General features: G+C 48.7%; 2 protein-coding genes across 2 annotated transcripts; one reads left to right on the top strand and one right to left on the bottom strand.

Moving 5' to 3' along the window:
• LOC306759490 (interferon-induced protein with tetratricopeptide repeats 3-like) lies at positions 1-3,316 on the top strand (the record flags this gene model as incomplete). The annotated part of the gene is made up of 2 exons (XM_079245158.1): positions 1-20; positions 2,020-3,316. 2 exons carry the CDS (start codon positions 1-3, stop codon positions 3,314-3,316), a joined length of 1,317 nt encoding a protein of 438 aa, XP_079101284.1.
• Positions 3,317-4,243: 927 nt separating this feature from the next.
• Positions 4,244-14,557, bottom strand: LOC306759785 (uncharacterized protein). Its single transcript, XM_079245518.1, has 2 exons — positions 14,317-14,557; positions 4,244-7,084 (listed from the first exon to the last, which is right to left on the bottom strand). The coding sequence occupies exons 1-2, from the start codon at positions 14,486-14,488 to the stop codon at positions 6,006-6,008; spliced, it is 1,251 nt and encodes a 416-aa protein (XP_079101644.1). The 5' UTR covers positions 14,489-14,557; the 3' UTR covers positions 4,244-6,005.
• Positions 14,558-14,630: the final 73 nt, after the last annotated feature.

The raw sequence follows: 14,630 nt of genomic DNA, 5'->3' as shown, positions 1-14,630 counted from the left end.
ATGAGTAAGGCACTTTTGCTGTGAGATTAGCGGGTTTTTCTGCCTCAAATGATGCACAGCATCTCCATCACATTAACATACGATCAGTCTGACTGAAATCATCTCTAACTTCCTCCATCTGCATAAAAAAATCTGCTTTTATTTCGCTCTGTTTGCGTCTCAAAGCACCAGTCAGGGAGGCTGGACTTATTAAGAGACGTGGACACGTGTTGACTTTATGTGGACTTTAACCTTTTCAGCTGGAACGGCTCAATAATCCCCGTCAGGACGAAAAGTCTGCTCATAAAGCAAATCCACATCATCCAGAACAAGTTCTTGACTGGGTTTCATCTGACGCTCAGTGAGGTAATTTATAACAGATCAGACGTTGGACTTGACTGGTTTTATCTGGATCTGAGTCGAGTCACAGCAGGACGATGAGGTGAGAAACGACATCTTTTCTTTAATCTGCAGCGTCTATAAAACAGTTCCAGTCTTACAGGAGAGTCTGCAACCAGACAAACTAGATTATTAATGTCTGGAAATCCAGATTGCATGAAGTTCTTCTTATCCTGATGATGTGCTCTTCCAAATCCAGTCGTTCAGACTTTCTTATTTCCCTACGTGGCTCTCCTGATGGATCTGCTGGGGCAGCAGGACCACATTAAACTGAATTAAGCCACAAACACAAAATAAAAATAACAACAATCTGAAAATCAAGAAAGGAAAACTGGTAGTTTGCTGAAAATAATTTACCGACATTTATCTGTTTGTGTTCAAGATAACTGAAAAAATTCTGGAAGGATTTTCTTGAAATTTTCAGGAATTGTTGGAAATATAAAAAAGGAATAGCTGATTTAATTTTGGTGCTGATCCGGGTCACCGTTTGGATCCAGGGCCTTTTAAAGGATTCTTTAACATTTTGCTTTGTGGAGGTTCGAGGTCAGAGTGTCTTTCTTCTTAATATTGATTCAAGATCAAAAGAATTTATTTGTCATCCATTTTTTCATATGAAGTGGTTTAAAATTCTGTAAAGAAGTCCGAGTCCATCGCTACACCCAGATTCCTGGCCTGGTTGGTTGTTTTCAGGTCCCAGTCCATCTCAAACCCAGATTCCTGGTCAGGATGGTTGTTTTCAGGTCCCAGTCCATCGCTACACCCAGATTTCTGGCCTGGTTGGTTGTTTTCAGGTCCCAGTCCATCTCAAACCCAGATTCCTGGTCAGGATGGTTGTTTTCAGGTCCCAGTCCATCTCAAACCCAGATTCCTGGTCTGGTTGGTGGTTTTCAGGTCCCAGTCCATCTCAAACCCAGATTCCTGGTCTGGTTGGTGGTTTTCAGGTCCCAGTCCATCGCTACACCCAGATTTCTGGCCTGGTTGGTTGTTTTCAGGTCCCAGTCCATCTCAAACCCAGATTCCTGGTCTGGTTGGTGGTTTTCAGGTCCCAGTCCATCGCTACACCCAGATTTCTGGCCTGGTTGGTTGTTTTCAGGTCCCAGTCCATCTCAAACCCAGATTCCTGGTCTGGTTGGTGGTTTTCAGGTCCCAGTCCATCGCTACACCCAGATTTCTGGCCCAGTTGGTGGTTTTCAGGTCCCAGTCCATCTCAAACCCAGATTCCTGGTCTGGTTGGTGGTTTTCAGGTCCCAGTCCATCGCTTTCCCAGATTTCTGGCCCAGTTGGTGGTTTTCAGGTCCCAGTCCATCGCTTTCCCAGATTTCTGGCCTGGTTGGTGGTTGTATCAGGTATAAACCTCAGCACTGGCCCTTGGGCGTGCACTGATGGGTTGCTCAGCTCCTTATAAATGGACCATGTAGGATACGGACAAAGCTGTCCATCCATTTTTTCCGCATCCAGCAGAAATAGATGTTTAGTCTCCAGATTGAAAACATTTTTTCCTGTTTTTTAATTTAATTTTCTTTAATTTATTTTTTTGTTTCTGTCTTTTTTCCTCGCCATCTTTTATTCTGCTTTTCTCACAAGAAAACATCTAAAACGTAGTAAGTTTGGTCTGTTTTGCTTATCCTTCTGGTCCTTCAGTGCTGCCCGGAGCCGGTCCACGATAGAGTCCCACCTGGAGGCCCTTGAGTGCCACTTCACGTGGGATCTGAATGCCAGCAGGTCCAAACTCTTCCATATCCGGGACCAGCTGCAGGACATCGGGTCGGAAGAGGGGTACAGCTGGTTGGGTCACATGTACAATCTGCAGGGGTTCCTTCATCAGCAGCTGGGCTTTGTGGAAGAGGCCCGGCGCTTCTTCGGCAGGGCCACCGAGGCTTTCCGCCAGATGAGGAACACGGTCTCAGACGAGGGTCCCTGGTTGGTGGTGAACTACGGGAATCTGGCTTGGCTGCACCACCTCCTGGGAGAACCAGCACAGAGCCGATACTACTTGTTGGAGGTCTCCGTCCTGATGGAGGTGTACCCGTCTCCATGCCAGGGTGAGCTCCATCCAGAGATCTGTGTGGAGAAGGCCTGGACCCTGATGAAGTTTGACAAGAAGCTGCAGGCTGCAGATTACTTCCAGAGAGCCGTGCGGATGCAACCGGACATGGTGGAGTGGCAGACCAGCCGCGTCTTGGCCTCAGCGAGCGCCTTTAACCCCCACATGAAAGCCCAGAGGACCGACGTCTTGGAGAAGATGAAAATCGCCAGAGAGCACGATCCAGAGAACTTGTACCTTGCTGCTCTTTACTTGGAGGCCTGCGCTGCAAAAGGACAGGAAGTAGAAGAAGAAGCTCGAGCGTTGGCGAGAAGGGTTTTAAGGAAACCGGTCAGCAGCTACAGCGGCATCAACCCTCTACTGAGGCTCTACAGAAGGTTTATATCCATAGATGAAGCTATTGATTTGGCAGAAGAGGCCCTGGAGAGGCATCCGGATGCCCGGTACATGAAACGTTGCGCCGCCATCTGCTACTGGAGGAGGATCTTCAACCAGAGCGGCAACCATGAGCAGAGCATGTTGGACAGGGCCATCAGCCTGTGCAGGGACGTCATCCGTCTTTATCCTCACTCTTCTCTGAAGACACAAATCCATCTGGCAGGATTGTACGCTAAGTGTCAGCAAGCAGAGGCCGACCGGATGTTCAAAGACCTGCTGACACAAGATCTGGATCCCGAAGAGGCTCAGATGCTTTACAACTGCTACGCTAAGTACCTACACTCCACCCGGAAGGACGTGGACCAGTCCATAGAAAACCACATGATGGCGGCCGCCATTCCACATCCGTCCTCCTACCGTCAGGACAGCATCCTCATCCTCAGGAAGATGGCGGGAAAAAGCAGAAACCGAAGGTGTGAAGACATCGAAGAGTTTCTATCTCATCTAGAAGACTGAAGCAAAAAACCAAAGAATCACTGACTGCTCACCGGTTTTCCACGAACAATCTCCCGTTGCTTCCTTCCAGGACTCGCTAACCAACGTCCAGATGTGTTTTCCTGCATCGCAGGCCAATGCTTCATTTCCCAATGTCTCCTAAACAAGTCCTTTACCCAGCTGCCTTCGTCTCTTAGCATGTTAGCAAAAACTAGCATAATGTAGACCACAATGCATTGCAGCAGGAGCTGAAGATGGTACAAACAAACGTAAAAGCAGGTTAAAAACTACATTATTTACTGAACAGAAGCAACAAAGAATGAAATATAAAGAGGGGCAGTATGGACAACCTGTGTTTAATTAGCTGCCTGCAGCGAGCTGACTTTGCTTTGCTTCATAACGCATCCAGGATATTAAAAACAAACATTTTTATGAATATAAAAAGGGAATTAATAAAGATATTTAACTGTGTACATATTTACATTTAAAATAAATGTATATTTTCTAAACAGTCACTGTCATAATTTACTTCAAGCATATTATCTGCTGCTTCACTGCCTGATTTTAGCTACAAATTTCAGAACAGGCTTTTTATTTGGACACCTACAAACGTTTTACCTCCTCAGCAAGTTCGTACATTTAATCATTTCTCCAGGCGACGGTGACCAAAAGAAGAATCAGCTGGTGACTTTTTAACCATTAAAATGTGGCTCCTCGCTCAGGCCTGGATATTTATTGATTGAATTTATTGATTGGTAGTAACAATCAATCATCTGGAAAAGCTGGAAATAAAAACCAGAACAGCTCTGTAACCAGTCCGTTTATTTACAGATTACAGCCAGAAATACACAGAAAAAAGATTAAAATATATAAAAGCACAAAAATAACAAATTATTGCATTTTTTAATTTTAAAGATTAAAACTAAAGAATTAAAACAAACTTTTTGTCCATAATAAACAGAAAACTACGATCATCCAGGTCGACTTAATAGAAAACAAGATGAAGGGAAGATTATGTTACACGACGGCCTGGACGCACCAACTAAACCCTGCAGCTCCAGAAACACCTGCTTTTTATGTCTAAACCATTTTCATTGTTTTTAGTTTACAGCCGGAAAACACTGAACATTTCATACCAAAGTGTCTCTGAAGAGAAACGTCTCATTTAGAGGAAACAAAAACACAAACATTCTCATTAAGTCCACCGTCAAACGTCTGCGTCGCTCACCACCCGCGTTGCTACCTGTCTATGTAGCTAGCTAGCTATGTAGCTATGTAAGTGACGGTCTACATAGCTAAGCATCTCTGTAGTCAACCGTCCGCGCCGCTCACCGCCCGCGTTGCTAGCTGTCCATGACGCTATGGAGGTAACTGTTGGTATAGATATGTAGCTAAACCTCTGCATAGCTAACAGTCTTTGTAGCTATGTAGGTAACATTCTGCATAGCTACGTAGCTATGCTTTTATAACCATTACAACTATCTGCGTAGCTACACTAACCATCTGTATAAGTCCACAATCAATCATCCGCGTCGCTCACCGCCTGCGTTGCTAGTTGTCTATGTAGCTAGCTCCCTAGTTAGCTAACTGTCTATGTAGCTATGTAGTTAATGGTCTTTGTAGCTACATAGCTAACCATCTGCACTGCTAGCTGTCTATGTAGCTATGTAGTTAACGGTCTGCGTAGCTACATAGCTAACCATCTGCACCCCTAGCTGTCTATGTAGTTAACGGTCTGCGTAGCTATGTAGCTAACCATCTCTGTAGTCAACCGTCGTCATTAGGGCTGGGCGATAAAACCAGAACTTCATATTCCAATGTATATCCCGATAACGACAGACATCTTGATATATATATTTTTTTGTAATTTTATTACTGAATGCTTTATATAAAACTGCACAGTTTGAAATGACAAACTAAAGGAATGACAGATGCTATGTACTAAATATTTCTTGTCCGTAGGCTTGGAATTTTGTACGTCAGATTGAAAGTTTGAACCAACTCACGAAACACGCCTTTCTCGACAGTGTAGACTGGAACCATGGCTTTGCAGATGTGTTTGGCAACGGCAGCAGTGATCTCCTTTTATCTGTGGGAACTACAGCTGTCTGGTGTTCCACGCTGAAAGCCTGTTGCAGCGTTGGGAGTTAAACATAATACGCTTTCATTCGACGCTGCTTTTGATCGGTGACTGTATTCTTTGCAGATGATAAAACGAGCTAGTTGTGTCGAAGACGTTGTTGGGACTGAAAGCTGGTCTGTTCCACGTTGGTCTTTTTTATCCAAACCAGAAATTTCCCCTCTTATCGGTTTAGGTCGGCTGGTCATCTTTTAGTGAATTATCCTGCTCCGAAAAGCGTCTGCTACCAGGAATGCGCCGTAAAGCACTTCCTGACGTAAAATACTGCCGTAAAGCAGCTAACCGCGGCATAAACGATAGAGCCTCATGTGAAACCAGACATTTTCCATCGCCCAGATGATATATTGTCATATCGCCCAGCCCGAGTAGCTATAAAGCTAAAAGCCTGCGTAGCTAACAGTCTCCATAGCATAGCTAACAAATATCTTCACCTTTGTGTCACACAGATGCATTCCTCCACGGAAAACCCGTCATCAGCAAATCCAGAAAAAACCTAAACATTGTTAAAGTTTTTTATATCGACAGTTTCCGTATGGAACTTCGGTTATCAGTCTGGATAAATAATAACAATCATAGGCTCATGAAGGTGTGCGTCCTCAGGTGGACGGTCAGTCCCCTTTTGTAGGTGAAGCTCTTCCAGCAGAAGTTGCAGGTGTACGGCTTCTCCCCGGTGTGAGTCCTCTCGTGGTCCGTCAGGGTGCCGCTGTGTCGGAAACTTTTCCCGCATGTCTTGCAGAAATACGGCTTCTCGCCCGTGTGAATCCTCATGTGGAGTCTCAGAATATCCCTCCGAGTGAAACCTCTGCCGCATATCTTGCAGTACCAGAGACCCACCCCGGTGTGGATCTTCGAATGAACCTTCAGTGTGGACAAAGAACTGAATCTCTTCCCACAAACGTCGCAGATCAGCGGCTTCTGGTTGCCGTGGGATAGAAAACGCTCCTTCAGGTTGGGGTTGAACCTGAACACGTCTTCAAAGATCTCGCATTTGGTGAATGTTTCACTCGGGTTGGAAACGCACTGAACGTCCTCGTCGGGACTTCCGTCCCCGTCCGGCTTTCCCTTCACATCAGAGATTTCAATCAGGTCAGGACTTTCACGCTTGCCTCTGTTCTGGTTTTGGTTCTCGACACCGGAACCGAGAAAGAGGAGCAGGTCCCTGTCTGGTTCCGGCTCGCTGTCATCCAGCTCCTCACAGGGAGGCGTTACCATGACGATATCAGCCTCCTGCTTCAGGACCAGCAGTTCTTCCATCTGACCGATGCTCATCTCCTCCGGCTCCTCTTTGACCTGCAGAGGTTCTGGTTCCTTCCCATCCAGACTGGACTCCCCGTTCCAATCTGGACTGGACTTCCTGTACCGATTCGGACTGGACTTCCCATTTCCACCCGGACTGGATTTCTGACCTGAACTGGACTTCCTCTTTCGATCCAAACTGGACTTCCCATCCCGATCCGGACTGGATTTCCCGTTCCGATCCGGACTGGATTTCCCGTTCCGATCCGGACTGGACTTCCCGTCCCCATCCGGACTGGACTTCCCGTCCCCATCCGGACTGGACTTCCCGTCCCGATCCGGACTGGATTTATGGACTGAACTCTGCTTATTGGCTGCATCGCCCTTGGTGCAGATGTAATGCGCTGGGAGTTCTGCAGGAGAAAACAAACAGGAAGTTTGTTATGGACGGAGGGAAATCGCAGAAAAATCTGAAAGTTTGTGAAGGAAGTTACGAATCATGAAAAACAAAGTAGAAACCAACGTATGCACGTTCAGAAACAATCTTCTCTTTAGGACCTCGAGAACTGGTCTGACGCTGGCTCTGGCAGCATTTCTATAACTCCTAGAATCACGAAAATATGAACGATCGGAATAAAAACTGCTAATGGAAACGCCAACGTAGGAAAAAAACTCAAATACCACCAAAAGGGTTTTATGCTCTCATCAGGTGGTTTGGAATAAAAGCAAATCGTAAAATTATATTCATACTGGATGCGATGTAGGGTCACATGACCAGTTCACTTCAGGTAAAGATGGCGAAGTGCGTATGGACGATGAAGAGATGGAGAGAAAATACAACCTCGACCAAGTTTTACAAAAATTACAGAAATGAGGGAAAAGATTTCCTTCAAGGCAAGTGGAAAACCCTGACATGACGACACCTGGTTACTTGGCAACATGTGTACCTGAAGGAAACACACACGTGTCATAACGTCTGGAGGAAGCACGCGTGTCGTAACATCTGAAGGAAACATGTACAGGATGTAACATCTGAAGGAAACGCGCGATGTAACGTCTAAAGGAAACACGTGCGATGTAACGTCTAAAAGAAACACGCGCGATGTAACGTCTAAAGGAAATGCGCGTCGTGACGTCTGATGGAAACGCACGATGTAACATCTAAAGGAAACGCGCGTCGTGACGTCTGATGGAAACGCACGATGTAACATCTAAAGGAAACGCGCGTCGTGACGTCTGAAGGAAACACGCGCGATGTAACGTCTAAAGGAAACGCGCGTCGTGACGTCTGATGGAAACACGCGCGATGTAACGTCTGAAGGAAACGCGCGTCGTGACGTCTGAAGGAAACACGCGCGATGTAACGTCTGAAGGAAACGCGCGTCGTGACGTCTGAAGGAAACACGCGCGATGTAACGTCTGATGGAAACACGCGCGTCGTGACGTATGATGGAAACACGCGCGTCGTGACGTATGATGGAAACACGCGCGATGTAACGTCTGAAGGAAACGCGCGTCGTGACGTCTGAAGGAAACACGCGCGATGTGACGTCTGATGGAAACACACGCGTCGTGACGTATGATGGAAACACGCGCGTCGTGACGTATGATGGAAACACGCGCGTCGTGACGTCTGATGGAAACACGCGCGTCGTGACGTCTGATGGAAACGCGCGTCGTGACGTCTGATGGAAACACGCGCGTCGTGACGTCTGAAGGAAACACGCGCGTCGTGACGTCTGAAGGAAACACGCGCGTCGTGACGTCTGATGGAAACACGCGCGTCGTGACGTCTGATGGAAACACGCGCGTCGTGACGTCTGATGGAAACACGCGCGTCGTGACGTCTGATGGAAACACGCGCGTCGTGACGTCTGATGGAAACACGCGCGTCGTGACGTCTGATGGAAACACGCGCGTCGTGACGTCTGATGGAAACACGCGCGTCGTGACGTCTGATGGAAACACGCGCGTCGTGACGTCTGATGGAAACGCGCGTCGTGACGTCTGATGGAAACGCGCGTCGTGACGTCTGATGGAAACACGCGCGTCGTGACGTCTGAAGGAAACACGCGCGTCGTGACGTCTGATGGAAACACGCGCGTCGTGACGTCTGATGGAAACACGCGCGTCGTGACGTCTGATGGAAACACGCGCGTCGTGACGTCTGATGGAAACACGCGCGTCGTGACGTCTGATGGAAACACGCGCGTCGTGACGTCTGATGGAAACACGCGCGTCGTGACGTCTGATGGAAACACGCGCGTCGTGACGTCTGATGGAAACACGCGCGTCGTGACGTCTGATGGAAACACGCGCGTCGTGACGTCTGATGGAAACACGCGCCTCGTGACGTCTGATGGAAACACGCGCGTCGTGACGTCTGATGGAAACACGCGCGTCGTGACGTCTGATGGAAACACGCGCGTCGTGACGTCTGAAGGAAACACGCGCGTCGTGACGTCTGAAGGAAACAGGAGCGTCGTGACGTCTGAAGGAAACAGGAGCGTCGTAACGTCCGAAGGAAACAGGCGCGTCGTGACATCTGAAGGAAACGCGCGCAATAACGTCTGAAGGAGACGCGCGCAATGAAGTCTGAAGGAGACACGCGCACAATGACGTCTGAAGGAGACACGCGCGCAATGAAGTCTGAAGGAGACACGCGCGCAATGACGTCTGAAGCACACATGCGCGCAATGACGTCTGAAGGAAACGTGCGTCGCAACGTCTGAAGGAAACGCGCGTCGTAACATCTGAAGGAAAGGCGCGTCGTAACATCTGAAGGAAAGGCGCGTCGTAACATCTGAAGGAAAGGCGCGTCGTGACGTCTGAAGGAAAAGCACGTCGTAACGTCTGAAGGAAACGCGCGTCGTAACGTCTGAAGGAAACGCGCGTCGTAACGTCTGAAGGAAACGCGCGTATCGTAACGTCTGAAGGAAACGCGCGTATCGTAATGTCTGAAGGAAACATGCGTATCGTAATGTCTGAAGGAAACATGCGTATCGTAATGTCTGAAGGAAACATGCGTATCGTAATGTCTGAAGGAAACGCGCGTATCGTAATGTCTGAAGGAAACATGCATGATGAAACGTCTGAAGGAAACCCACGCGTGATGAAACGTCTGAAGGAAACACACGCGTGATGAAACGTCTGAAGGAAACACACGCGTGATGAAACGTCTGAAGGAAACACACGCGTGATGAAACGTCTGAAGGAAACACGCGTGATGAAACGTCTGAAGGAAACACACGCGTGATGAAACGTCTGAAGGAAACACACGCGTGATGTAACGTCTGAAGGAAACATGCATGATGTAACCTCTGAAGGAAACACACGCGTGATGTAACGTCTGAAGGAGACACGCGCGCAATGACGTCTGAAGTAGACGCGCGCAATGAAGTCTGAAGGAGACACGTGCACAATGACGTCTGAAGGAGACGCGCGCAATGACGTCTGAAGCACACATGCGCGCAATGACGTCTGAAGGAAACGTGCGTCGCAACGTCTGAAGGAAACGCGCGTCGTAACATCTGAAGGAAAGGCGCGTCGTAACATCTGAAGGAAAGGCGCGTCATGACATCTGAAGGAAAGGCGCGTCATGACATCTGAAGGAAAGGCGCGTCGTGACGTCTGAAGGAAAAGCACGTCGTGACGTCTGACGGAAACGCGCGTCGTAACGTCTGAAGGAAACGCGCGTCGTAACGTCTGAAGGAAACGCGCGTCGTAACGTCTGAAGGAAACGCGCGTCGTAACGTCTGAAGGAAACGCGCGTATCGTAACGTCTGAAGGAAACGTGCGTATCGTAATGTCTGAAGGAAACATGCGTATCGTAATGTCTGAAGGAAACGCGCGTATCGTAATGTCTGAAGGAAACATGCATGATGAAACGTCTGAAGGAAACCCACGCGTGATGAAACGTCTGAAGGAAACACGCGTGATGAAACGTCTGAAGGAAACACACGCGTGATGAAACGTCGGAAGGAAACACACGCGTGATGTAACGTCTGAAGGAAACATGTATGATGTAACCTCTGAAGGAAACACACGCGTGATGTAACGTCAGAAGGAAACACACTCGTGATGTAACGTCTGAAAGAAACCCACGCGTGATGTAAAGTCAGAAGGAAACACACGCGTGATGTAACGTCTGAAAGAAACACACGCGTGATGTAACGTCTGAAAGAAACCCACGCGTGATGTAACGTCTGAAGAGAACCCACGTGTGATGTAACGTCTGAAGAGAACCCACGCGTGATGTAACGTCTGAAGGAAACACACGCGTGATGTAACATCTGAAAGAAACCCACGCGTGATGTAACGTCTGAAAGAAACCCACGCGTGATGTAAAGTCAGAAGGAAACACACGCGTGATGTAACGTCTGAAGGAAACCCACGCGTGATGTAACGTCTGAAGGAAACCCACGCGTGATGTAACGTCTGAAAGAAACACGCGTGATGTAACGTCTGAAAGAAACCCACGCGTGATGTAACGTCTGAAGAGAACCCACGTGTGATGTAACGTCTGAAGAGAACCCACGCGTGATGTAACGTCTGAAGGAAACACACGCGTGATGTAACATCTGAAGGAAACACACGCGTAATGTAACGTCTGAAGGAAACACGCGTGATGTAACGTCTGAAGGAAACACACGCGTGATGTAACGTCTGAAGGAAACACACGCGTGATGTAACGTCTGAAGGAAACACACGCGTGATGTAACGTCTGAAGGAAACCCACGCGTGATGTAACGTCTGAAGAAAACCCACGTGTGATGTAACGTCTGAAGAGAACCCACGTGTGATGTAACGTCTGAAGGAAAGCCACGCGTGATGTAACGTCTGAAGAGAACCCACGCGTGATGTAACGTCTGAAGAGAACCCACGTGTGATGTAACGTCTGAAGGAAAGCCACGCGTGATGTAACGTCTGAAGAGAACCCACGTGTGATGTAACGTCTGAAGAGAACCCACGTGTGATGTAACGTCTGAAGGAAAGCCACGCGTGATGTAACGTCTGAAGAGAACCCACGTGTGATGTAACGTCTGAAGAGAACCCACGTGTGATGTAACGTCTGAAGAGAACCCACGTGTGATGTAACGTCTGAAGGAAAGCCACGCGTGATGTAACGTCTGAAGGAAACACACGCGTGATGTAACGTCTGAAGAGAACCCACGTGTGATGTAACGTCTGAAGGAAAGCCACGCGTGATGTAACGTCTGAAGGAAAGCCACGCGTGATGTAACGTCTGAAGGAAAGCCACGCGTGATGTAACGTCTGAAGGACAGCCACGCGTGATGTAACGTCTGAAGGAAACCCACGCGTGATGTAACGTCTGAAGGAAACCCACGCGTGATGTAACGTCTGAAGGAAACCCACGCGTGATGTAACGTCTGAAGGGAACCCACGCGTGATGTAACGTCTGAAGGGAACCCACGCGTGATGTAACGTCTGAAGGGAACCCACGCGTAATGTAACGTCTGAAGGGAACCCACGCGTAATGTAACGTCTGAAGGAAACATGCATGATGTAACGTCTGAAGGAAACCCACGCGTGATGAAACGTCTGAAGGAAACCCACGCGTGATGAAACGTCTGAAGGAAACCCACGCGTGATGTAACGTCTGAAAGAAACATGCATGATGAAACGTCTGAAGGAAACCCACGCGTGATGAAACGTCTGAAGGAAACCCACGCGTGATGTAACGTCTGAAGGAAACCCACGCGTGATGAAACGTCTGAAGGAAACCCACGCGTGATGAAACGTCTGAAGGAAACCCACGCGTGATGTAACGTCTGAAGGAAACCCACGCGTGATGAAACGTCTGAAGGAAACCCACGCGTGATGTAACGTCTGAAGAGAACCCACGTGTGATGTAACGTCTGAAGAGAACCCACGCGTGATGTAACGTCTGAAGGAAAGCCACGCGTGATGTAACGTCTGAAGGAAACCCACGCGTAATGTAACGTCTGAAGGAAACCCACGCGTGATGTAACGTCTGAAGGAAACCCACGCGTGATGTAACGTCTGAAGGAAACCCACGCGTGATGTAACGTCTGAAGGAAACCCACGCGTGATGTAACGTCTGAAGGAAACCCACGCGTGATGTAACGTCTGAAGGAAAGCCACGCGTGATGTAACGTCTGAAGGAAAGCCACGCATGATGTAACGTCTGAAGGGAACCCACGCATGATGTAACGTCTGAAGGAAACACGTGATGCGCTCCTTGTTTGTGACGTGTTTTACGGGAATGCTGTGGACTTGGCTGGAAAAGCTGGTCTCCTGCTGTTCAGGTGTTTCGACCTGCAGCTGAACTCCGTTAGACCCCTCCTCTGTCTGAAACTCCGAAGTGTTTTTATTTAACTTTATTGACATAATGTTCTTTAAAACCTTTCATCTCAGTGGAGATTTAATGTGAAATAAATCCCCTGGAATAAACTGCAGACATTAAAAGGTTTTACTGACTAAAATCAGATCCTTGTTCTGGATCTGGTCTGGACCCACATTGTGGACGGTTCTGGTTCTGCGGCACCGGGCTGATCCACTCGACCTCTCGTGTTTGTGTTACCTGTACAGGTGTAAATTGAAGCATGTTGCACATTCATTTAAAGCAGGAAGAGGCTGCAGATAAACCGGATTATAAATGATCCTAAACTGACTCGGTTGCGACTTTCTAACGCATGGTTCCGTCAGACCGTGAAACCCAGAGTCCAGACCGCTAAACCTGGGTTCAGACCAGGTCCAGACTGCTAAACCCAGATTCCAGACCGCTAAACCCGGGTCCAGACCGCTAAACCTGGGTTCAGACCAGGTCTAGACTGAAAAACCCAGAGTCCAGACCGCTAAACGTGGGTTTAGACCAGGTCCAGACTGCTAAACCCAGAGTCCAGACTGCTAAACCCGGGTCCAGACCGCTAAACCTGGGTTCAGACCAGGTCTAGACTGAAAAACCCAGAGTCCAGACCGCTAAACCTGGGTTTAGACCAGGTCCAGACTGCTAAACCCAGAGTCCAGACTGCTAAACCCGGGTCCAGACCACTAAACCTAGGTCCAGAACGCTAAACCTGGGTCCAGACCGGGTCCAGACTGCTAAACCTGGGTCCAGACAGCTAAACTCACAGTTCAGACCGCTAAACCCGGGTCCAGAAGGCTAAACCTGGGTCCAGACCGGGTCCAGACTGCTAAACCTGGGTCCAGACTGCTAAACTCACAGTTCAGACCGCTAAACCCGGGTCCAGAAGGCTAAACCTGGGTCCAGACCGGGTCCAGACTGCTAAACCTGGGTCCAGACTGCTAAACTCACAGTTCAGACCGCTAAACCCGGGTCCAGAAGGCTAAACCTGGGTCCAGACCGGGTCCAGAACGCTAAACCTGGGTCCAGACTGCTAAACTCACAGTTCAGACTGCTAAACCCGGGTCCAGACTGCTAAACTCACAGTTCAGACTGCTAAACCCGGGTCCAGACCGCTAAACCCACGTCCAGACCAGGTCCAGACTGCTAACCCTGGATCCAGACCTCTAAACCTGGGTCCACACCAGGTTCAGACTGCTAAACCCGAGTCCAGACCAGGTCCAGACTGCTAACCCTGGATCCAGACCAGGTCCAGACCGCTAAATCCGGGCCAGCCCCGGCTCGTGCCGGGCCTACCTATCGCCTCTAGGTGCGCGTGAGGTTTCCAGGTGACGTCCAGCAGTCTGCGCTGACGATCGATCTCTTCTTCGTACTGAACGATGGTTTTTTCAAACTCTGTGAATATTTCTTCAGCAGCAGCAGTTAGTCGCGCGCTGATAAACTCTCTCAGATGCTGAACTGAAGACATTGTTGCTGAAACTCGGAAACATTCAGCTGGAAACACCGAACCGAGGCGTCCTGATCGTTCCGGCAGAAACACCGAACCACAACAAAGTTCTGTTGAAGCTCCACTTCCGCCGGAAGACCTTCTTCTTCGTCCTCTTTTTCAG

This window comes from Telmatherina bonti, assembly GCF_933228915.1.
Source record: "Telmatherina bonti genome assembly, chromosome: 8".
Lineage (NCBI taxonomy): Eukaryota > Metazoa > Chordata > Actinopteri > Atheriniformes > Telmatherinidae > Telmatherina > Telmatherina bonti.
This window is presented reverse-complemented; position numbering and strand designations above follow the sequence as displayed.